Source organism: Hemiscyllium ocellatum, chromosome 32 (assembly GCF_020745735.1).
Source record: "Hemiscyllium ocellatum isolate sHemOce1 chromosome 32, sHemOce1.pat.X.cur, whole genome shotgun sequence".
In the NCBI taxonomy this organism is placed as follows: domain Eukaryota; kingdom Metazoa; phylum Chordata; class Chondrichthyes; order Orectolobiformes; family Hemiscylliidae; genus Hemiscyllium; species Hemiscyllium ocellatum.
In genome coordinates, this window is record NC_083432.1 from 35,340,523 (window position 1) to 35,366,131 (window position 25,609).

A 25,609-nucleotide genomic window follows, 5' to 3' on the forward strand; every position below is an offset into this window, starting at 1 on the left:
TGGTAAAGAAGGGCTTCAGTTCTACAATTTGTGAGATTACTAGGTATTACACACATTACATCAGAATCTAACTCTTAAGGAATGAGGCCTTGATGACAAAAGTGACCAGCTGCACAAGAAGTAATAGATGTGACACCCAGCCTCAGGACTATCAAACCTTCACAGTTACCCAAAAGTTGTGTTGTCAGACGTATGTGGGCCTGAATTCAAGGCCAATATAAGACCATTTTGCCTGAGGTGTCTTTATATTCAATCAAACAGCACTTCCACCTTCCTCACTTTATAAAATTGAGTTTTCTTTTCTCCAAAGGTAATATAAGAAATGCAAAGAAACTCTTACAAGCAGCAAAAAATTAAAAATAAGTTAAACTTATTCATTCAGAACTGGTAGATATGAAAGATGCTACATCAAAGTATTATAATGTGGGAATGTTTTTGATGGCATGAAAAGCTGTTGTTGGAATTTAAATTTAGATTGAATGGATTGTGAAATAATAATTCCAATAAACGAAGAGACAATTCCATCCTTTTCATAAATAAATTAACCCTTTAATAAACATTCCATGTGCCAGCTATGGATTCCTTTTACAACTACAAGGAATTGTGCAAGTGTGACATGAGAAATTTCTTCAGGTGTAACTGACTGAGAAACTTATGGGTGATAATGTGATTGAATGTCATTGCGTCTCAAGAGTTGAATCATTTATCAAAGTTTTATTGCTACACAAAATATTCTGCTTGACGTTTGACTGCTTGACATCAAATAAAAACCTAATGACTCAAAGACCATATGCAAACAGAAATGTCTTTTGTACAAACACGATGGAAAAGCATTAAAAAAGGACATTCTGTGAGTTTTTTCAGACAATGGATGATACAGCAGTTAGATTGAATAGATGGAGCCGAATTTATTGAGCCAAATTTAGCCAAATACAGGCCAAAATTATTTAGAAAATAGTCAACTTAAATCCAGAAATGATTTTCTTTGAAAGGCCCCTTAAGTATCAGAAGGAAGACACATCCAGTGTCCTATTTATGTTTGTATCAGTATTTCTATCTCTAGAGAATATAAACAAGATACATATTAAATACAGAATAGTGCATCATTCCGAGACAAATTGGAAAAGGTCACAAAATGAATTTTAAGAATCCTATCTTTAGACAAATTAAGATACCATTTAGAAGCAAATATTGTCACTAATTGAAGGCAAGATTGATCAAACTCAAATAACATATATTGTACTATTACTCTTTACACAATTTGTCTGCATCAGTGGATGATAAGGCCCTTTTTTAAAATCTAGTTTGATTCCTGTAATGGGATTTAGATTAGCCGTGCATTCCAGGATAGATCTGGATTGATTTGTGCTCCCTCTACAGCTGCATGTCTGCACGTCAAATCATACGTATTACAGAAGGTACTAAAAATGATAAAAGAATCACTGGGGAAGAGTCAAAGAAAGCAGTAATGTTGCCTATCTTGGTCTTTTTCCACCCTCCCCCATTTGACTTATTTAAAATGATTGCTTTTCTGACTTTTACCAGTACTGCTGAAAGGTGACAGATGAGAAACGTTACTTCTCTTTCTTTTCCCACAGACACCATCTGACCCCCCCCCACCGAATGTTTTCAGAGGTTCCTGTTATGATCTAAACGATGTCAGAGATAGCATTTTCAAAATTACTTAATTTTTTTTAACAGATGCCACCCTTGGCAGAACATCAAAGATGCAACCCAGATTTTGAAAAGTGGAGCATGTACAAATTCCACACGAGGAAGTGCTACTTTTCAATATCTGGATTGTTCCAGGCCCATTAATAACTCAGCTACTGCAGCCTGGGGCACTGAGACAGAGTCTGCTCATGCAGCTTTGAAACAGAAATTTGAAACAGAAATATTTTCTATGTTTCTGTGCAGCTGATGTGGTGACGACCACAAACACAGGATGTTATCGAAGGAAAACAACGGTCCTGAGTGTCCGAGGCTCTGATAGCAATTGTAATCAAAATTAACATGGGTTCAACAGAATTACTTGTATCCAATAGTCCATCTCTTTAATTAAACCATGATCTTGACTCTTAATGTTTATTGTCATTTACTCTATGTGTATAAATGGATATAACCTAATGGCATTTCGCGGTCATCAGAGGGAGGGTGATGTCCTGAGATCCACAGTGGGCCAGTGTGTTCCAGTTTGTAGTCGCTGCTTTTTTGTCAGTTACTACAGAGCAGGAGGGTGTAAAGTGCTACAAAATGGTGGGGTCTGATCGTCATTCCACGCAGTTCCATGGCCCAGGAGTGTTACACCAAACATGGGATAAGAGTGTCACGCAGAATGATAATTACCACGGTAGCTCTCGTGCTCCTCCTGACTGGGGTTCCTAGCAGCACTGGTTACAATCTAATATCAGAGAATTCGCCCTGGCAACTGACTGCGGCAGTAATGGGAAGGTGAAGGGAGATCCCTCAGTCTTGGATCTGTGAGTACCACTGATGAAGGGAAGACTAAATATCTCACCTGTTTTAATTTCAAACTACCTTTACTAAGGTTTTACTGGAAGCCAACTAAAAAGCATAGTTCGGTTTGGTTACCACATTGTCTAGATAGTTAATGGGTAGAGCAATTAATCATGCTCAGAAAGTAGCAAATCTTAATTCTCTTTTTCACTATCTGTCTCAAAGCAGGCAATTGCACTTTTTCCCTTGGGAACGTATGCAAATGCATCCACCTCACCGCCTCCATTACTGGGTTTCTGGAAGTGTATTTCCAAATTATCCTGTAAGATTTCTTCATCCATTATATCCTCAATTCCAGTAAAGAGGACACTCCTTTTAGAAACGACCTCCTGTATCTGAGGGTAAAACAGAGAGCAGCAGGATATTTTAACAAAACTGAAATACTTCCAATGTTAAAAATCCAGACAGAGCAAGCTAGAAGTATTTAGCAAATCAGGTGACATCTGTCAGAAAGGAAGATTAGCAGATTAAATAACTCCACAGAGGCCGGTATCCCATCACCAAGTCACCCTTTATCTGTACGTGGAGAGTCCTTGACACTGATCTTGCTCCCACAGAGCCAGCTCTCAGAGTGAACAGGATGTTTGACACTCCTGTTTATATCTGTCAGCCAGGGCTCCCTGAATGGAACAGATTAACAACCCCAATCAAGGAACTCATATTCTAGCAAGTCCATGTGGCTGAGCTCATTACAATCCCTACACGTATATTAAAGATGAATCGTGTAGTTAAAAAGGGAACAAAGTGACAAGAGGGGAAAAGGAAGGTGTGATTACAGGATGATTTGTGCAATGCTTGGATGGGCAATGGGAGAGAAAGAAATGTACAGATTGAAGAGGAGACAATGAGAGGAATAACAACAGAACACATACACAACACTGAGTTATCTTCATTCACCAAAAGAAGAAAGTGAGTTGGGAAAAACCATCAAAGTAGAGGAGGGTCCAGTGAACCAGGACAGTGAAGATTAACTTGAGGAATGAACCTGAACAATGTATTGTAAATATTACTCCTATATTACTGGATCACTGTGCTGGGAGTATTATTACTATGCTTCCAGAATACTGGGTTGGGACTGTTATTCCCATTCTTCCAGAACACTGGGTTGGACTGTTATTCCCATGCTCTCGGAACACAGGACTGGAACAGTTATTCCCTGTTCCTGCATCACTGTGCTGGGACAGTTAATCCCGTGTTTCTGGATCACTGCGCTGGGACTGTTACTCCCGTGTTCCCGGATCACTGCGCTGGGACTGTTACTCCCGTTTTCCTGGATCACTGTGCTGGGACTGTGACTCTTATGTTCCCGGATCACTGTGCTGGGAATGTTACTCCCGTGTTCGTGGATCACTGTGCTGGGACTGATACTTCCCTATTCCCGGATCATTGTGCTGTGACTGTTACTCCCCTGTTCCCTGATCTCTGTACTGGGACTGTTACTCCCGTGCGCCTGGATCACTGTGCTGGGACTGTTACTCCCTTGCTCCCAGCTCACTATGCTGGGAATGTTACTCCCGTGTTCCTGGATCACTGTGCTGGGACTGTTGCTCCCCTGCTCCCTGATCTCTGTACTGGGACTGTTACTCCCGTGCTCCTGGATCACTGTGCTGGGACTGTTACTCCTGTGCTTCCAGCTCACTGTGCTGGGACTGTTACTCCCGTGTTCTTGGATCACTGTGCTGTGATTGTTACTCCAGTGTTCCTGGATCACTGGGTGCTGTGTCTGTTATTCCATATTCCAGGATCACTGTGCTGGGACTGTTACTCCCGTACTCCCGGATCACTGTGCTGGGACTGTTACTCCCGTGTTCCTGGCTCACTGTGCTGGGACTGTTACTTCCTTATTCCCAGATCATTGTGCTGGGATACTGGACTGGGACTGTTACTGCCATGTTTCCGGATCACCGTGCTAAGACTTTACTCCCATGTTCCCGAATCACTGTGCTGGGACTGTTACTCCCGTGTTCCCGGATCACCGTGCTGAGACTTTACTCCGTGTTCTTGGAACACTGTGCTGGTACTGTTACTCCTGTACTTCTGGATCACTGGGCTGGGACTGTTACTCCTGTGCTCCTGAATCACTGTGCTGGTACTGTTACTCCTGTACTTCTGGATCACTGGGCTGGGACTGTTACTCCTGTGCTCCTGAATCACTGTGCTGGGACTGTTACTCCTGTGCTCCTGAATCACTGTGCTGGGACTGTTACTCCCGTGCTCCAAGCTCACTGTGCTGGGACTGTTACTCCTGTGCTCCTGAATCACTGTGCTGGGACTGTTACTCCCGTGCTCCAAGCTCACTGTGCTGGGACTGTTACTCCTGTGCTCCTGAATCACTGTGCTGGGACTGTTACTCCCATGCTCCAAGCTCACTGTGCTGGGACTGTTACTCCTGTGCTCCTGAATCACTGTGCTGGGACTGTTACTCCCATGCTCCAAGCTCACTGTGCTGGGACTGTTACTCCTGTGCTCCCGGACCAATGTGCTGGGATTGTGACTCCCGTGTTCCCGGCTCACTGTGCTGGAACTGTTACTCCTGTGTTCCCAGATCACTGCTGGGACTGTTACTCCCTGTAGCTGGATCACTGTGTTGGGACTGATGTTCCTATTCTCCCGGGTCTCTGTGCTGGGACTGTTACTCTTGTGTTCTGAAATTCCAAATTCTTGGAATACAGGAAAAATCTGGCACTAAACTCCATCCATCCCTCCATCAATCAACTCTACTGTGTCTGAATTGTAACTGTGTTCGTCCCTGTGGTGATTTCACCGGATAAATATAAACATTCCTATAAAATAAATGAAAGATACATAACAGGAGAAAAAGATTCTGCGTACTGTTCTGTTTACAATTTCACCATTGATAAACGGGGAAATTCTCAGTGGGGGTATTTTGCCAATTCCTCGAAGGTCTACTTGGTGAAATTCTTTCTTTGTCAAGTTCTCGGCAACTGAAAGAAATACAAAGAAAGGTAAATACAGATGTGTACTCAAGTTTCTCATGAATTCCTGTTCATATCATTGCGGTCACTTGCAAGAGTTCCTAAAATCCTTCACAAGTTCCTTCCTTCATGTGATCCCATTTGCAAAACCCAACAGACATCGAAGTGGAACAGAGTGACTTGTTCCTAGGTGTGCGCACAATGTCACAAACTTTGCAGTGCCTAAGAAATGACAAAGTCAGGAAGGGGAGGTTTGGACAAAACCACGTAATGTTTTCTTGTGGCCAGGATACTTGAGGTTGGCTTTCCTAGTGGAACAAAGGAACAAAGAGAGAGGTTATTCAGCTCCTCAGGGCTGTTCCACCTTGTCAATGTGATCAGTGGTCAGATTGAGGCCAGGAACTCCATTACTTTGGTCATGAAGCATAGTTTTTTTAAAAAATCTGGAATAAAAGGATACACTGTTGAAGCTTTTCATCTTGCAGTCACCAGGACAGACCCAAGAATGCCAAATTTTCAAGGGAACAACGATTTACAACTCATAAGACAAGGGTGCTGATTGGCTGGCAGTTTTGATTCTAATTAGTTGAATGGAGAATGCATCAAGGAACTGTTGTTACCCAAGTTCTTGTTTAATTAAAAAGGATAAAATGGTTGGACATGTTCCTTTTGCCTGCAGAGGACAGGTCCCTGGGAATGAATGTGTCTGACATTAGTACCTAACATTCCAAGTCTGACTGATAATCTTAAAATGGTTGTTATTGCAATTCGTGGAACACTTAGAATTGTTCAGCAAATGTTGTCCAATCCAGAATCACATCTAGCACTTGACGGAATATTTGCAACCATGGGCAGATTGATGCACCTCTCCATTTTGCCAATTATACACAGCACGTCACTTGGGCCTGCACCTCGGGTATTCGACTTGGCAACAGCTCGACCAATCAGAGCCAACCTGCCAATCGGTCAGCACCCTTTTCGCACACCATATATCATTGCTCCCTTTCAAATGTACCATTTTTGTATCTGTCCTGGTGAGGGCAGAATGATAAACCTTTGGCAGATTATCCCCTTTGTCAAGTTCTGCACTGCCCAATGACTATTTTCTTTACTTTTTCTCATTGGGTTTTTCTGTCAGAACCATGTGCACAAGCAGCCTTTAAATCCATCACATTTGCTGAGGTTCGGGGACAGAAGACTCTGGGATATAGTTAAATATTATATAACATCAAACCCCAACCTGCAGTTGGTTAAGGCGATGAGTAGCTGAATGTCACAGCCAGGAGAATTACAGACTTAAACCCCAGTCAATGCAGCAATTACAGTCATAGAGTCATAGAGATGTACAGCATGGAAACAGACCCTTCAGTCCAACTTGTCCATGCCAACCAGATATCCTAAATAAATCTAGACCCATTTGCTAGCACTTGGCCCATATCCCTCTAAACCCTTCCTATTCATGTAGCCAGAGCTGAAAATGTGTTGGTGGAAAAGCGCAGCAGGTCAGGCAGCATCCAAAGAGCAGGAGAATCAACGTTTCGGGCCTTCTTCAGGAATTATGCCCGAAACATCGATTCTCCTGCTCTTTGGATGCTGCCTGACCTGCTGCGCTTTTCCATCAACACATTTTCAGCTCTGATCTCCAGCATCTGCAGTCCTCACTTTCTCCTATTCATGTAGCCATCCAGGCACCTTTTAAATGGTGTAGTTGTACCAGCCTCCACCACTTCCTCTGGCAGCTCATTCCATGCACGTACCACCCTCTGTGTGAAAAATTACTCTTTCGGTCACTTTTTTTTTCTTTCCCCTCTCACCCTAAACCTATGCCCTTTAGTTCTGGACTCCCCAACCCCAGGGAAAAGACTTTGTCTATTTATCCTATCCTTGCCCCACACGATTTTATAAACCTCTATAAGGTCACCCCTCAGCCTTCGACGCTCCAGGGAAAACAGCCCCAGCCTATTCAGCATCTCCCTGTAGGTCAAACCCTTCACCCAAGATTTTTAGAAAATAATTATTTAAACCTACTCTCACTGTTTGAAACCATACATGCCTTACGTTGTTAAAATATTGAAAATCTCATTCACAGGACAATTCTTCATGACTGAGTGCAATCTGTGGTTTTCTCAACTGTGACATTCCATCATAGGATTGTCACAGTGAAACTCATTGCTCTCCTAAAACAAAAAATCTACAAATGGGGTACCCTGTAACTCCTTACCACCCACTACCAGATATCCAGTTCATAACATCAATGTATTTCAGATCTGAAGTGGTCATTTTGAGTCATGGTGGCCTGTGACAAAGTGAGGGACGTGGGCTGGTTCCTCACTTCACACCCCATTTCACTTGATATTTTGGTGTACCTTAGAGTTGTCAGATTTCATGTCGGTGACTCTAAAAGGTTTTAGCGTTTCTGATCTATATGCACAGGAAACGGGCACCAATCAGGAGTAGAACCCCTGGTTCACTCTCTCCTGCTTAGCCCAGAGACAGTGATCTCAAATGTCTGTCACCAACCCGGGCTGAGATCTGTTAACTTAGACTCAGATCCAAGATCAAATCTAAGCTGTTACCTGCCCATTTTTCCAACCATTGTCTATTTTGACAAAGTAAACCTTGGGAAAACTCCAGATAGTCAACAGCACCTTGCTTTTATACACCACCTTCATTGTGAGAAATACACAAAGAGGCTGTACATAGAAAAGATCAAATAAATGATCGCCGGGGTTAATAATATATAAACCGAGTCAAAACATGTGGTGCTGGAAAAGAACAGCAGGTCAGGCAGCAGGAGAGTTGACATTTCGGATGTAAACCCTTAAACAGGAATTCCTGATGAAGGGCTTATGCCTGAAACATCAACTCATCCGCTCCTCAGATGCTGCCTGACCTGCAGCACACTTTATGACTCTGACTGTCCAGCATCTGCTGTCCTCACTTTCTCCTAATATATAAACTGAGCCTCACTAAAGTCTTCAGTTAGATTATGGTGAGTGGTATTGGATCCACACCGTGAAAAAGATGTCAAGGCTTTAGAGTGGGTACAATAGGTTCATTAGGATGCTATCTACCAGGACAAAATACACTGAGACTTCTTCCTAGTTTAGCAACACTGACCGCAAAATGATGGAAAGATGGGATCAGGTAGAAAGGAGCAGAAAGTTCCGAGTAGTTGATGTGGTTCTGGGATGAGTGGCCACAGGGACAAGATTAAATGTAAGAGAACTTCCAGATTGTGAAATGTCACTTCCAAAGGCTTGTTTTTTTAAAACTAAATAAAAACAGAAATTGCTGGAGAAACTCAGCAGGTCTGGCAGCATCAGCGGAGAGAAAATAAAGTCCACATTTCAATTCTGGCAACTCTTCATCAGGTTCTGATTTTAAAAAAAAGACTCAAAGCAATGACTCTGCTTTCTCTCCTTGGATGCTGCCAGACTTATTAGGTTTCTCCAGCAATTTCTGTTTCTGTTTCAAATCTCGAACATCTGCAGTCCTTTGGTTTTATTTAATTTGTTTTTATTCACTTGTAGGTTATAGATATCAGTGGCTGGGCCATCATTTATCACCTATCTCTATGCCCAGAGAGCAGTTAAGAGTCAACCACATGGCTATGGGTCTGGAGTCAGCTTCCTTCCCTAAAGGACATTAATGAAACAAATGGGTTTCTCCAACAACTCTACAAAATAATGTCATGGCCATAATTAAGATGGTAAATTCTACATTGTTAGTGAATTAAAATTCCTCCACCTACCACGATGGGATTCAAGTCTAGGTCCCCAGAACATTCCCTGAGTCCCTGGATTAACAATCCAGCAATAACACCATTCAGCTTGGCCTCTCCAGAATTGGCTGAAGTGTTAAAGCAGAAATTGTTTCAACTTCAGTGAACAGACTAGAAAAGTAGATGGAGAAAGGAAATAAAGGGATATGGGAATAGAATGGATGGATGTAATTTTTGTTCTGGGGGGTAAATACCGATAGCAGTCCAAAAGTATGGTGCTGGAAAAGCACAGCCGGTCAGGAGACCCGAGGAGCAGGGCAGACGACATTTGGTGCATAAGCAGGAACTCTCCTGCTCCTCGGATGCTGCCTGACCGGCTGTGCTTTTCCAGCAACACACCTTTTGACCCTGATCTCCAGCATCTGCAGTCCTCACTTCCTCCAAATACTGACACCAAACTTTTCAGCAAAATGATCTCTCCATGTAACTTTGATGCATTTCCATGTGCCGAACAGGAGGTTATTAATTCAGTTCAATTCACGTTTTTCCAAGATATTTTCAGGGGTATCTTACTTCCTTCAGCAACAAACGTTACTATGACATTCCCAGAATCTTCCAACAGCACAACATTTTCCACTTCTCCTCCACCATTCCGTTGTTTGCTGAAGTACAGCTCCAACTTGTCCAGCAGCTGGTCGGTTGAAGGAAGCTTTGGGATATTGGAAACCAGGATTCGATTTTTACACACTTGTGTCTGAATCTGTGGGAAAAAAAAATCAGCACGTCAGCCCTCTTACTCTGCAGATTACGTCACTGACCATGTAAAACTCACCCAGTGAGACCTGTCACACAACATCAGACAGAGCTGCCTTTTGACCCACTTCCACAAATATTATAAGAGTATCTTCATTGGGAAGGATACTATTAAGTGAGAGAGGGTTCAGATGTTGCTAGGTTTGCGTTATGAAGAAAGGCTGGATAGTGTGGGAATTCTTTTCACTGGAGCGTAGGAAATTGGGAGGTGACCTTATAGAGGTTTATAAAATTATGAGGGCTATAGACAGATATAATGGTACGTGTTTTAAAGACTAGAGGGCATATTTTTAAGGTGAGAGGAGAGAGATTGAAAAAAGACATGAGAAGCAAATGTTTTACACAGAGGGTGATTCGCATGTGGTATTAACTTCCTGAGGAAGTGGTGGATGCAGGCATAGTTACAATGTTTAAAATACACGTAGATAAGTACATTAATAGGAAAGGTTTGGTGGGCCAGTAGCAGGCAGGTGGGAGTAATTTATTTTGGTGTTATGTTTGAAATGGATAGGTTTGACCGAAAGGTCTGTTTCTATGCTGTAGGACACTATGACTCTAAGTATTGAGGTAGCAAGGGAAATGGTCCAAACAGCACAGGAGCAACAGAGGGGCTCAACAGGATTGGTGATCAATGTCCTTATGGAAGCTGACCCTTTATTTGCGGTCCTTGCCTCCCAGAGATAACATTTAGCTAAGGAAGAAAAAGGAAATTAAGGCCAGGCCTTAAGAGAACAATGGAAGGGGCAGGACCGGGCAACAGCAGTGATGGCTATAATTATTACATCATAGGTGGAATTCAGTAAGAACAATCTCATTAACCTGAGCATGACAAAAGCAATGGACAAGAAATTCGGGCTACATTGTGTCAAAAGTTTAAAGAGCAATAACACACCATGGTCACACAGTCACAGACAACTCCATGGTACACATGGAGTGATGCGGTTATATGAATGGTTACACGTGCCCTGTCATGAGACACTAGTGCCCATTTTAAACCAGAAAGCAGAAGTCACATTCACAGCAAATGAGTTGGAGATGCCGGTGTTGGACTGGGGTGTACAAAGTTAAAAATCACACAACACCAGGTTATAATCCAACAGGTTAATTGGAAGCACTAGCTTTTGGAGCGCCACTCCTTCAATTGTGTACTCCACAACCACCTGATGAAGGAGCAGCGCTCTGAAAGCTAGTGCTTCCAATTAAACCTGTTGGACTATAACCTGGTGTTGTGTGATTTTTAACTTTGTACAGCAAATGAGATTATTCTGCCACTGATTTCCTGAGTCAGAGACAAAAAAAACTGCAGATGCTAGAATCCAAGGTCGACAAGCAGGAGGCTGGAAGAACACGTCAAGCCAGTCAACATCAGGAGGTAGAGAAGCTAACGTTTCATCTTCTGGTCCTGAATAAGGGTTACACCCGAAATGTTGACTGGTTTCCGGAAGCAGAAAGCTCTTTTGCAGAAAGTTTGACACTCTGCCATCTAGTGACCAATCAATGGTAACTGCAGGTGATGAATTTACCATACAGAACCCAGTCACAACTGAGACTTACTTCGATCTCTTTTAACATCGGCAGCTTCAAAGGTTGAGCCTTTATCTTAATTTGACAGTCTCCTAATTCAATCACATGCTCTTCCATTTCCAGTATATTATTAGCGACTGCAAAAGTAAAAAAGATCAAAAGTTCTTAAGATACAAGTGTTAGCCAGCTTAACATTTCCAATAATATTTCGAGATAATTCCAGAAATACAATAAAAAACACAGATATTTTGTGTTCACTGAGCCTTAATGATTCATAAACTTAGGACCAGCAGTTTAAAAAACATGTTAACTTTAGTTGGGTTCTCGCTACAGACATTACTTGGAGAGAAATTGTTGAGATACTTTGCACATGATCTGTAAAGGCATAATATGATCATTCCATGATGCTTTGTACTGGCACCTCACTAAATTATGAGTGATGCAGTATTCAATGTACTGACAGGCTGCTGAAGTTCGGAGATCTTAAAGGGCAGAAACTGAGCTGCAGTGAGCTTCTTTTGTGGCGTAAATATAGGTCAGTTTCTGGGAGAACCGTACCCAACCACCGCTGTATACACAGATACCTTCTCGAGCACCTAAGGCACCTGCTTGGAGTGAGTAATAGATCCTTTATAAAAGCAAACAAGGAGCCTAAATATCAAATGATTTAAAGAGGGACTAGAACTGACTCTGCCTCTCAACTCAGTGACCTCGAGGCAGTGGCTGCCAGTCGCAACATTTCTGTCCTCCTCCTGTGTTCCCAGCACACCATCATGTATTCACTTTCTGCCAGCATCATGGGTTTCTTGTGGTTTTTGACATGTTACCCCTTGTGTTATATATCACAGAGAATCAGGTTTGTATAGAATCAGATATAACAAAGCACAATGCACACTACTCAAACTTAGATATATTGTCTTAAAGTCATAAAGTTTTACAGCACAGAAACAGACCCTTCTGTCCAACTTATCCACACCAACCAGGTATCCTAAATCAATCTAATCCCATTTGCCAGCACATGGTCCATATCCCTCTAAACCCGTTCTATTCATGTATGTCTTGTTTGTATGCTTATTTAGATAATTAATATATTACTTGGTATTTATATGAGAGTATATATGTTACTATGATAGCAAAGGTTAAATTGCTGATTGTATGCAAAGTTGCCATAGTCTTATCAGACCGTACAGCCGCTCTGTGAGAGAGAGATGACTGGTGGATGGTTTAACCTGAAGGTGAGAGGATATGAACAAGAGTTCTTCTCAGTAACCTCAGCTGTTGCAGGAACTGAACTCACACAATTACTCTGCATTGCAAACCAGCCATCAAGCTAACCAACCCCGCTATTGTTAACTTACTGACTAACAAGGTGACCAGTTTCCAGACTGCTGGCTGAATAAATAAGGAGTAAGAGGAGACCTCCTATATTACAGCATCACATGTCATGTTGCCAACTCAGCATAGCTGATAGTGTCTTTTTGAGACCTGTACCATTGTACAACACAGTTGCCAGCCCATGTTTGACTCCCTCCATCTGCCTTAGTCCATAATGTGATGTGGGGCTGAACCTGAATTCCTTATGAACTGGCTCCCAGGTGGTTGGCAGCATATCCATGTTATTACAATGAGGCCCAGTTCTTGCCAAGCCTTGACCACCCTAACTGAGAGAGCCTCTATCTCTGCACCAGAGGGTATGAGACTAAAAATGAACTTAACCATTTCAAATCATAAAATGCCTATAGTGTAGAAACCGGCCCTTCGGCCAAACAAATCTACACCAACCCTCCAAAGATTACTTCATCCAAACCCATTACTCTACATTTACCCCTGACCAATGCATTTAACCTACATGTCCCTGAACACTATGGCTAATTCACCTAATCTGCACATCTTTGGATTATGGGAGGAAACCCACACAGACACAGGGAGAATATGCCAACTCCACATAGACAGTCACCCGAGGCGGGAATCAACCTCAGTTCCCTGGTGCTGTGAGGCAGCAGTGCTAACCATTGAGCCACCATGCTGCCCACATTGGATTGCAAAAATACATACAAAAAACCGTGCTGTTTAATGGGTACAATAATAACTTGCATTCATATAGCAGCTTTAGCTCACAGTACATTACTTTCATAGTTTGTGGAAAGAATAATTTTAGTGACATATAATCAGCAACTCATCATTAACACCAACAAAATCAATTTAAATCAAATTTAGCCATTTCATTCAGCCTCTGCCAACTGCCAAGGTTACAGCTAAATAAAAACCCAAAGAACTGCGGATGCTGTAAATCAGAAACAAAAGCAGAAGATACTGGAAATGCTCAGCAGGGCTAGCAGCATCTGTGAAGAGAAATTAAAGTTAATGTTTCGGGTCGGGTGACGTTTGCTCAGAACCGATGGTAGTGAGGAGTATGTCGGTTTATATGCAGAAGATAGGGTGGGGGAGGGGCTAAAAAGTAAATGATAGGTGGGGATAGAGCATAGAGAGAGGGAAGAGCAGTTGGACAGACAAAGGCAGCTCATGTTCCGCTTGGAAACCCTGCAGCACTCCAGACTCAATATTGAGTTCAATAATTTTAGGAGCTGAACTCCCCCATTCCCTAGACCCCACCACACACACCAGGGCTTGTTATCACATACTGCCTATTGTTAGCCACTAACATTCTCCATTAACAGCTGTTCACTCTTCCAGCTGGATCTTTATTGACTCCTTTGTCTGTCCAACTGTCTTTCTGCCTCTTTGGGCTCTATCCCCCCCCTATTATTTAGTCCATACCAGCTCCTCCCCACTCTACCTTCTACACATAAACTGACATTTTCCTTGCTACCATCAGTTCTGAGGACGGGTCACCAGATCTGAAACGCTAATTTTGATTTCTCTTCACAGCTGCAGCCAGACTTGCTGAGCTTTTCCAGCAACTTCTGTTGTTGTCAAGGTTACAACTAAACTCAGTCTTATAGCAACCAGAACACAGAACCGTTCTGTACGTTTAGCCAGTAATTATTAACTTTGGACACCAGAAGACATGCACAACAACTGATTCCTTTTGTCATTGGATTACTTTCTACCTGTTTCATCTTCGAATGTGATCACTGCTGAGCCTCCTTTTATTGGGTAATGAATGCATGGCTTTAGGTCAAATTCTACTGCTGGATTGCCATCTTTCTCAATTTTGCCTTTAAAGCACCATTGTTTTTCAGGCATGGAGTAAGAAACCTGTGGAGATTTCAAGAAAACCACCATATTAATATGATTGACAATGGGGACAAATTAGCAGCATTTGTGTAACATGTGTTAGCAATAAGATATGGAATGCAGATTGTTCATACATTCAGATTCTGGATTAGTGGTGCTGGAAGAGCACAGCAGTTCAGGCAGCAACCAACGAGCAGCGAAATCGACGTTTCGGGCAAAAGCCCTTCATCAGGAATAAAGGCAGTGAGCTGGAAGCATGGAGAGATAAGCTAGAGGAGGGTGGGGTGGGGAGAGAGTAGCATAGAGTACAATGGGTGAGAGGGGGAGGAGAGGAAGGTGATAGTCAGGGAGGAGAGGGTGGAGTGGATAGGTGGAAAAGAAGATAGGCAGGTTGGACCAGTCCAGACAAGTCATGGTGACAGTGCTGAGCTGGAAGTTTGAAACTGGGATGAGGTGGGGGAAGGGGAAATGAGGAAGCTGTTGAAATCCACATTGATGCCCTGGGGTTGAAGTGTTCCGAGGCGGAAGATGAGGCATTCTTTCTCCAGGCGTCTTGTGGTGAGGGAGCGGCGGTAAAGGAGGCCCAGGACCTCCATGTCCTCGGCAGAGGGGGAGGGGGAGGGGGAGTTGAAATGTTGGGCCACAGGGCGGTGTGGTTGATTGGTGAGGGTATCTCGGAGATGTTTCCTAAAGCACTCTGCTAGGAGGCACCCAGTCTCCCCAATGTAGAGGAGACCGCATCAGGAGCAATGGATACAATAAATGATATTAGTGGATGGGCAGGTAAAACTTTGATGGATGTGGAAGGCTCCTTTAGGGCCTTGGATAGAGGTGAGGGAGGAGGTATGGGCACAGGTTTTACAGTTCCTGCAGAGGCAGGGGAAAGTGCCAGGATGGGAGGATGGGTCGTAGGGGGGCGTGGACCTGACCAGGTAGTCATGGAGGGAACGGTCTTTGTGGAAGGTGGAAAGGGGTGGGGAGGGAAATATATCCCTGGTGGAGGGGTCCTTTTGGAGGTGGCAGAAATATCGGCGGATGATTTGTTTTATGCGAAGGTTGGTAGGGTGGAAGGTGAGCACCAGGGGCGTTCTGTCCTTGTTACGGTTGGAGGGGTGTGGTCCGAGGGTGGAGATGCGGGATGTGGACGAGATGCGTTGGAGGACATCTTTAACCATGTGGGAAGGGAAATTGCGGTCTCTAAAGAAGGAGGCCATCTGGTGTGTTCTATGGTGGAACTGGTCCTCCTGGGAGCAGATACATTCACCCCCAGAGTCGGAAATGTGTCACACTGGAAAAGCACAGCAGGTCAGACAGCATCCAAGGAGCAAGAGAATCAAAAGGCATAAGCTCTTCCTCAAGAATATGGGGGAGGGTTACAATCACACCCCACCACCAGAGATATATTTCCCTCCTCATCCCTATCAGCAATCCACAGAGACAATTCCCTCCGTGACTCCTTCATTAGGTCCAAGCCTCCCACCAGCCCACCATCCACTCCCGGCACCTTCCCTTGCCACTGCAAGCGGTGTAAAACCTACACCCACACCTCCCCCTTCACCTCCGTCCAGGACCCGAAAGGATCCTTCCAAATCCGGCAGTGATTTTCCTGCACATCCAAACACTTCATCGACTGTGTCTCCCGATGTGGTCTCCTCTACTTTGGGGAGACAGGATGCCAACTCGCGGATCACTTCAGGGAATATCTCTGGAACAAATGCACCAAACAACCCCACTGCACTGTGGCTGACCACTCCTACTCACCCTCCCACTCCCCCAAGGACATGCAAATCTTGGGCTTCCTCCACCACCATATTCTAGCCGCCTGATACCTGCAGGAAGGACACCTCATCTTCTGCCTTGAGATCCTCCAACCACATGGCATTAACATTGACTCCACTACTTTCCAAATCACCCCTCCCCCCACCTCATCCCAGATTCAACCTTCCAACGTGGCACCACCCTCTTGACCTGTCCTACCTGTCCATTTTCCTTCCCATCTAGCTGCTCCCTTCTGACCAATCACCATCATTCCCCACCTGTATCTATCCATCGCCTTCTCAGTCCCCTTCACCCCATCGATGTTCCTGAGGAAGGGCTTACACCCAAAATGTCCATTACCCTGCTCCTCAGGTGCTGCCTGACCTGCTGTGCTTCTCCAGTGCCACACTTTTCGCCTTCATCTCCAGCATCTGCAGTCCCCACTTTCTCCTGTTCATACATACAGTCTAATATTAAATAGTTATTACTGTCCAGACTGGGGCATGTTCACAGGCTTTTTGACAGAAGTATTCACCCACAAAGGTGGTCCCGCTATAGAAGATGCTTAGTACTTTCAAACAGGATGGGGCATTAGTAAGTGTTTTATGTGATTCACCCTTTTGAAAATTCTTTCTTTCCAACCTATTTCACTGCCAAACTGACACTAAAACAAAATCATAAATAAGCAGAAGAAATTCTAAGCTTTCTCTGCCTTCAGTACAATCCTGGCTGATCCTCACCTCCCTCCCCCCATCCCAGCTCCAGTTGATTTGAATAGATTAATCCCCTACAGTGTTGAAACAGGCCCTTCGGCCCAACAAGTCCACACCAACCCTCCGCAGAGGAACCCACCCAGAACCACTTCCCCCTGACCAATTCTTCATCATTTCTCCAATGTTTGGTCCTCCTACAGCCAAAGCATCTCAGTCTTAAAAATTTCTTCAGCGATGGAGCATGAACAACCCTCTGTAGTAGAGAATTCCAAAGATTCAGAACCCTTTGAGGGAAGATGTTCCTTCACATTTCAATGATAAATCATCGGTTCTTTATTTTGGGACTGGACCTCCATGTTTGAAATTCCCAGTTAAGGGAAACAGACTTTCAAAGTCTATTCTATCAAGTGCATTCAGATATCGCTGACCTGAAACATTAACCCTGTTTGTCTCCCTCAAACATTGCCATATCTGTTGATTATTTCTCAGATTTACTGAATATCCTTTACTTTCTTATTTTCTTCACCCCAATTGTTTTGGCTCCTCTCAAGTATCCGGTCACAGGGTAGGGGGAGACAGTGAGCACTGCAGATGCTGGAGATCAGAGTTGAGTGTGTTGCTGGAAAAGCACAGCAGGTCAGGCAGCATCCAACGAGCAGGAAAAATGAACATTTCTGGCCAGAGCCCTTCATCAGGAATTTCTGATGAAGGACTCCGGCCCGAAACATTGATGTTTCCTGCTCCTCGGATGCTGCCTGACCTGCTGTGCTTTTGCAGCGACACAATCTCAATGCAGAATAGAGGGACCCTACACACAGGCCTCTGCCAATGCTGTTCAACTGTACAGGGGTAATCCTTTCACAAATGAGAAGCTCTCCAACCATGCAAATGCAAATACACACATACTGGAGAGAGCAGAAAGGGAGTGTCAAGCTCATGCTGAGGAGCTCTGTATCCAGTTATCCAGGGATGACTAAAGAAAGCATCAAAGAAGGAACAGGAAAGGACAAAATCAGAGATGACTGTCTGCTGCAAAGGACAAGTATACTGATGCTCTGAAGATGCAACCTTTGGCACGTGGAGGGTTGTGAGTTTCCCAGAACTGAAAAGAAATTTTAGAGAACTATTTAGCATTGATTTCTAATAATGTTTTCACTTCAAATTTCTGAAACAGAGACAGGTTTCTAAAGCTTTTCATTGAACCCCTAAAGCATGGAAGCAGGTCATTCAGCCCATCAACTCCACACTGACCCTCTGAAGGGCAATCCCACCCAGAGCCATTCTCCCCTACCCTAACACCTGGCATTCCCCATGGACAATCCACCCAACCTGGACACCCCCAGACACTAGGGATAATTCAGCCTGGTCAGGCCACGCAAACTGCAGCTCCCCCCCCCCCCCCAATACAATGGATAATTTAGCCTGGCCAGTCCACCTAACCTCCACTTCTTTGAAATGTGGGAGAAAACTGGAGCAGCTGGAGATAACCAAGTGAGGTAGCGCATTACAACTGACTCCAAACATTAAATGATTGTGATCCTAAATTAGAATCACTTCTGACTTTTGTTTTTCAGAATATCATACAACATGGAAACAGACCCTTATTCCAACAAGTCCATGCCAACTATAATCCCAAAATAAACCAGTCCATTCAGTCTGCTCTGGGCCCATGACCCTCCAAACTTATCTGAATGTCTTTTAAATGTTGTAACTGTACCCATATCCATCGCTTCCTCATTCTGCACACGGACCACTCTCTATGTAATAAAGTTGCCCCTCATGTCGTTTTTAAATCTTTCTCCTCTCACCTTAAAAATATACCCTCTAGGGAAACGACACCTGCTATTCACCTTTCTCTGGCCCTCATGAATTTAAAAACCTCGATAAGGTCACCCCTCAGCCTCCTGTGCTCCAATGAAAAGTGTCCCAGCCTAGCCAGCCTCTCCTTATAAATCAAACCCTCCATTCCTGGCAACATCCTGATATTTCTTTGCTGAGCCCTCTCCAGCTGAATAATGTCCTTCCCAGAACAGGATGACCAGAACAGAGCAGTTCTGCTCACAGTACACCAGAAGAGGCTTCACCGATGTCCTGTCCAACCTCAACATGACTTCCCAACTCCGGTACTCAAAGGTCTGAGCAATGAAGATAAGCATGATAAACACCTTCTTAAACACCCTGTCTACATGTGATGCAAACTTCAAAAAAATGTTCCTGAACCTCTAAGTTTCTTTGTTCTTTTGCAAACTTTTTGCAAACTCATTTGCAAACTTACTAACCATGCCTTCTATAATCTCATCTAAATCATTTATCTTTCATGTAGCTTCAGGGTTCTCCCCTGCATACTTGGAAAACCTTCAACTTGCTTTTACAGAAATGAGTGCGTGGAAGAGGCCCAGAAATTGCCACTTGGAAGCAATCAGAAAGCTCAATGGTACATCACATTATCCAGGCTCTGGCAACTATTAATCATCAAATGACGTCCTGTAGGGCAATCACCAGTATAAAGATGTTTTGAGTCATTATCACAAGTGAGGTAGCGCAATACAATTGACTCCAAACATTAAATGATTGCGATGTCAGATTAGTATCACTTCTGACTTTTGTTTTTCCTGGTTGTAAGTTTGCTCGCTGAGCAGATAGATCTACTCTCAGATGTTTCATCACTATGCTGGGTAACATCATCAGTGAGCCACCGGTGAAGCGCTGGTGTTCTGTCCCATTTGCTATTTGTCTGTTGTGGTGAGTGATTTCACTTCCCTCACAAGACCTAATGGAATATTATCCTACCTTGAATTGTTTCTCCAGCTCTGATCTTTCTTCTTCAAGTCTCATTAACTCATCCTTCATATTTCTTTGGTCCTCCCTCAGATTGTCATTCACAATCTCTACATCTTTCAATTGTTTCTGTGGAAGAATACACAGGCTCAATAAAAGACAAACTTTAAAATTTAATTCATTTTGAGATACAAAACAGGTTGCAACAATAGATCGTAGAAACAGGAGTAAACGTTTCAGCACCTTGAACCTGCTCCAACGTCCAATAAGATCATGGATTATCTACAAACTCATTGCATGTAACTACTTGTATTCCATGTCCTTTGATAACTTTGGCTAACAGAAATCCATCAATCTCATTTTGAAAACTGACTCATTGACCTAGCATAAACTGCCATTTGCAATAAGTTCCAATAGAATAGTACCACACGATGCTTGAAGAAGTGTTTGCTAATTTTACTCCTGAGAGGTCTGTTCTGGTGTTATTCCTATCATTCTTCTTTCTTCCTCGATGAATGGAAATAGTTTTTACCAAATTATTCAGTCTATTCCTCTGAGTGTTTTGAAAGCCTCAATCATATCATCCTGTAACCATTTAAATTCCAGAGATTACAACTCTATTTGGGAGATTTCTCTTTGTAATTTAAACCTTGAAGGTCCAGTAAAGAGCAGTACACTCAAAACTCATGCTTCCCCTCAGGTTAAGCACTTTCAACCCAAGACTTGCACCTGGTGAAAATCTCCTCTCAGTGTTAAGTTTCTGTATTTTCTGAAAACGAAGCTTCTTCTGTGTTATAAATATGACTAATATAAAAGATACAGAGAGTTACAACAATCACCTATTCTTATAGCTTCAGTTTAATAAAACCTCTCAAGATGCTATACAGAAGCAGGAGAAAACCAAAGATCATTCAGAACCACATCAGGAGATACTAAGAAAAAGCAACAATAGCTTGATCAAACAGGTCAGTTTCAAGGAATGTGTACAAGTAGCAAAGAGAAGTGGAAAGATGTAGGGAGGGAACTCCAGAGCTCTGTGCCTTGGTGGTTGAAGATACAATTAAAGTGGTGGATTCCCAAAATAGCAACACAACTCTTAGAAACAATTTGCAATTGTAAGCTTGGCAGCTGTAAAGCTTAATTTAAGAAGTTTAGTTTCCTTGCAGAAAACATATTAACTTATAAAGTACTGTTGATGCTATTAGGGACAAGGATTTAATGCACACTCATATTTATAATTTAAAATGACAGGCAGAAAAATATCAGGTGTTCTGGTCTAAAAGGAAATAAAGGGTTAAGCTCACCTTTTCATGATCCATCCAGTCTACTTCACTTTCATGGATGGAGCATTATGATAATATAATTCTCATTTATCATTCTGAACCTTCCCATAGTTTGAGACACTTCTATTAGATCTACACACCCAGCTGTACTTCCTGTCATGTGATCATCAGGAATGGGCAAAGTGAAACCAAGAAAAACCAAGGCCAAGAAGAGGGAGGGAAAATACCAAAAAGTTCCTCTAACATGCTCTCAGACAATCTGGAAGCTCACACTCGACTATGCATTTGCTATTGAATAACCTACATATGCTCCATATGACCCAATCTTGGGCCCAGTTATGGCTGGTTCAGTTCCCTCTTGAACACATGCAGGGAGTCAGCACATTTTACAACAGCCGGAATATTTCTCAGCCTTCTATTTTAATGAGGTATTAACCCATTTTCAAAAATAAAATTAATGCAATATCTCCAACAAATAAGCGAACAGGAGAAAATAACAGAAGTACAAGTTTTTGAGAGTTCATTGTCAAGTCGTTTTCATTTTCTTTGGAAGGAATATTCAAAGAGAAGGCCCCAATATGGCCTCAGGCTGCATTATTTTTTATTAAACTGTAGAGTCCCACACGACTTGAGGTAGTAAAATTCTGTAAAGGTATTACTTTATGGTTTCAAAAACCATTGATTCAGTTGAATGTTAACTCTATTTTTTTCCTCCACAGATGCTACCGGACCTGCTGAGTTTGTCTGGCAATTTCTGCTTTACACCCATTTGGCTTCTAGTTCGACAACATGTCACTCTTAAAATCATCATCGTTGTTACGGCATACCTCACTGGCCCCACCTCTCCCTATCTCTATAATCTCTCCCAGCCACACAACCTCAGAGATATATGTGCTTCTCCCTTTCTGGCCTTTTGAAGATCCATGATTTGAATCACTCCTCTCTCGGTGGCAAGACCAAGATCATTAAGCTCTGGAATAACCAAACTGCACCCTAAACTTTCTCTCACCTCCTTAAAGCCTCTGCCTATGAGCAACCTTCTCGAAACCAGTGCTCACACCCTTATCTGACTCAGCATCAAATTCTGTCAGAAATAAAATTCCCATGAAGAGTTTAGCAGGATTTTATTATACTAGAGGTGTTTAATAAATGCCTGGGTGTAGTTTGTTTTTTGTTGGCCACCAGGCAGAATGCCCAGTTTTTGGTTATTTTAAGAAAACAGATCCTTTTGCTTCACCAACATAAATGCTTTCCTCCATAAACTCACCATTGGTGAGAGTGTTCGAATACTTGTGATTGAAGTTCCGAGATGGCAGTGTCCAGATCATTAAAACAGCTTTTGCAAATGTCAGGACTCACAGATGAATTATACAAGTTTATTTGCTTTAACAGTTTAAAAATGAAATTCACTTTTGCTTTTTGTACATAAAATAGCTAAAGATAAATACAAACCACAAAACTGCCAACCTGAAAATTTAAATCCTGCTTGTGTTGTTCTAATTGATCATCCTCCATACTTTGTTGGAGTTTTTCAATCCGGGCATTAAATTCCTGTGCCATCAATTCTGATTCATGTTTTGCTTTCTTCAGCTGAGCTATGTCATTCTGCAAAGCATTATGAAAGGCCTAGTGGAACAAAAATCAATAGATTATTAATTAGACCCCATTAATCAACGCGTTCCTACAAATATCATTCCATGTCTTATGGAAACAAAGAAGGAAGAGAGAGAGGAATCAAGAGTTATGTCACTCATTTATTCATCTGTTACTGGACCATATTTTGTCATTTCCTGAGATTTTTTTTCCAGACTTCAATGTTCTTTCCGGTTTGATCTCACTTCAGTTTTCAGAATCCAAGCTGTTTACTCACCACAACAAAAATATTAAAAAATCGATTTCAAACAGCATCGTTTTTAATTCCTCCCTCCTCCTTAATGGTACAGATAAGAATTCATCAGGTTACTTTATTAAAGATAAAAGAGAGATTGTGGAATGGACCTCAAAGTCTATCCTGCCATTTGATAAAGACCTGGCCAATTTTTTTTTGTCTCTGCCCTTTCCCTGATTTGTTGACTCTTTTCGTGTCCAAAGATTTATCCCTCTCAGTCATGCCTGAGCATTTTGGGGTAATGAATTTTAAAAATGCATCAAGCTTATGTGATGCATCACCATTCTCTAGCCTCTCAGCATCCAGCTATCACAACTGTTAAGAATATTTTTCATTTCAGTAAGATCATTGCTAAACTTACTAAATGCCAGAGCATAGCCGGCTCCTACTGTACTGTCATTCCTCATGGCATATCCCTCTCATGCCAGACATCAATCAAGTATCTTTCCTTCAGATCCACCAAACAAAGTAAATCCTTCCTCGGAAAATGAGAACAAAGTTGTGGAAGTGCTTCAACTGTATTCAAATCATTCCATCATTGCAGCTAAAATTCCTTACTGTTACACTGGAAGCCTCTTGCATTAAGGGTACCATGTTATTTACCTTCCAAATTGCCTCCACCATCTGCATGTTAAATTCCTGCAATTGTAACACTATTTTATTAAATGAATTCTTGAAAGTGTTTGCGATTTATTGGAAATACTGTAATATCTTCTCAAAGCCATATACAATGTTGTAGCATATCGAACTCAGAGGAGTTATGCAGCCAAAGAAGGTGAATTTTGATATAAACTCTAATCTGACCTTGCGATTTTCTATTTCCTGTTGGATTATTTCCAGTTTTGAGGCATCATCCTTCGCTAATTCCAGGTTCGGGCACTTAACGGCCAATTTCTGCAAAACAAAATCATCCACTCTTACAAAACTGTCACTTTGGCTTAACTGGTGATGCTTTCATTTTTCATTTTGCAAGTTTAAGACCCATTGTAGGAGAAAGTGAGGACTGCAGATGCTGGAGATCAGAGCTGAAAATGTGTTGCTGGAAAAGCGCAGTAGGTCAGGCAGCATCCAAAGAGCAGGAGAGCTTCTGCTCTCCTGAAGAAGGGCTCATGCCTGAAACATCGATTCTCCTGCTCTTTGGATGCTGCCTGACCTGCTGTGCTTTTCCAGTAACACATTTTCAGCTAAGACCCATTATAGACTTGGCCTTGAATTTAGGCTGCTAACCCTATGTAATAATGAAGTATGGGGTGCTCCATTCTGAGAAGATTTCTCTTTTTGGTTGGTATCTCAGACTGATACCCTTGCCTACTCAAGTGGATATAATGTAGAACATCCTAAACCAAGGTATACAGAGGAAATTAAGCAATTGAAAAAAGCTGGGTGAATTGTTTTCCTGCTGGTAACATTATATAGTTATCAATAAAGGATTTCTAATGCTGATGAATTGGATAAAATCTTAAGACTGATGTTCAAAGCAATTTGCATTTCATGTCATCTAAAGTTGTATTCCACTTAATTTAGATATAAAATCCATTTAAATTGTTGCAACAAATTTTTCAGTTTACGCATGATTAATAAGAAATCATTGAATGTTTTTTTCACTGAATATTTGAGAACCAGGAGATATTCTGGTCTTTTAATCAAAATTCTTTGTTTAACCCAAACCATTGGTGGCACACTGGCAGGCCACTCATCTTTGTTGCTTGTATGAGCTCGCTATGTGCAAACTGGAAGTTGTGTTTAATTACTTGTGTAAAATTAATTAGCGAAGTACTCTAGAATGTCTCAGAGATGTGATAATGTGCTGTGTAAGCTCATTGTGTTTCTGCCTTTTTCTAAATTGCCTATGAATACTGAACACCTTGCTCTGCATTTTTAGCACTTGCTGTTTCTTCGTGAATGTGTTCACTAAATATATTGCTCCTTTGAAAACACAATGCTATCCAGTCAGAAAGAAGTGCAATACATCACTTGCAAGTGATCACTGGTCTATACTGAGCTGCTTTGTCAAATTGCATCTCAGGAAAGATGTGGAAGTAGTGCAGCATAAACTGACAAAAATGAAACCAGAGCATCAAGAATTAAGGTATGAGATCAGGTTGCATAAATTTGGTTTGGATTGCTTTGACTTTAAAAGCTTGATGGGTATTTGGTGCACTCGACTATCTGTCGATTGCCTGTTGACTCCTGACTTTTTCGGCCAGAAGTCTTCCATTGTTCATATACTTTGCAGATTATGTTGTGTGGCACTACTACTGTGACAAACTTGGAAAAACATTAGCAACGCAGACCAGGGCATCCATGAAGCGCTGTGGGCTGCCAGCACCTTCACAATTACACTCAATCACGGTCTGCAACATCATGACTCACATATCCCCCACTCTACTCTTACCATCAAGCTGGGAGATTAACCCAGATTCAATGAAGAGTGTAGGAGGGCATGCACTGGGCATACCTAAAGCTGTGGTGTCAAC

General features: G+C 42.4%; 1 protein-coding gene across 2 annotated transcripts in view; it reads right to left on the minus strand.

Annotated features, from left to right (window-relative positions):
• Positions 1-553: 553 nt before the first annotated feature.
• The window catches only part of ifi35 (interferon-induced protein 35), a 36,749-nt gene continuing 11,693 nt past the window's right edge, over positions 554-25,609 (minus strand). For both annotated transcript variants that reach the window (XM_060848741.1, XM_060848742.1), the window contains 8 exons: positions 23,937-24,026; positions 22,712-22,870; positions 19,974-20,090; positions 14,586-14,733; positions 11,545-11,651; positions 9,751-9,937; positions 5,350-5,462; positions 554-2,852 (listed from right to left, as the gene is read on the minus strand). In XM_060848741.1, coding sequence (XP_060704724.1) covers positions 2,652-2,852; positions 5,350-5,462; positions 9,751-9,937; positions 11,545-11,651; positions 14,586-14,733; positions 19,974-20,090; positions 22,712-22,870; positions 23,937-24,026 — 1,122 coding nt within the window. In that variant the 3' untranslated portion in view covers positions 554-2,651. The remainder of the gene's footprint in view (positions 2,853-5,349; positions 5,463-9,750; positions 9,938-11,544; positions 11,652-14,585; positions 14,734-19,973; positions 20,091-22,711; positions 22,871-23,936; positions 24,027-25,609) is intronic.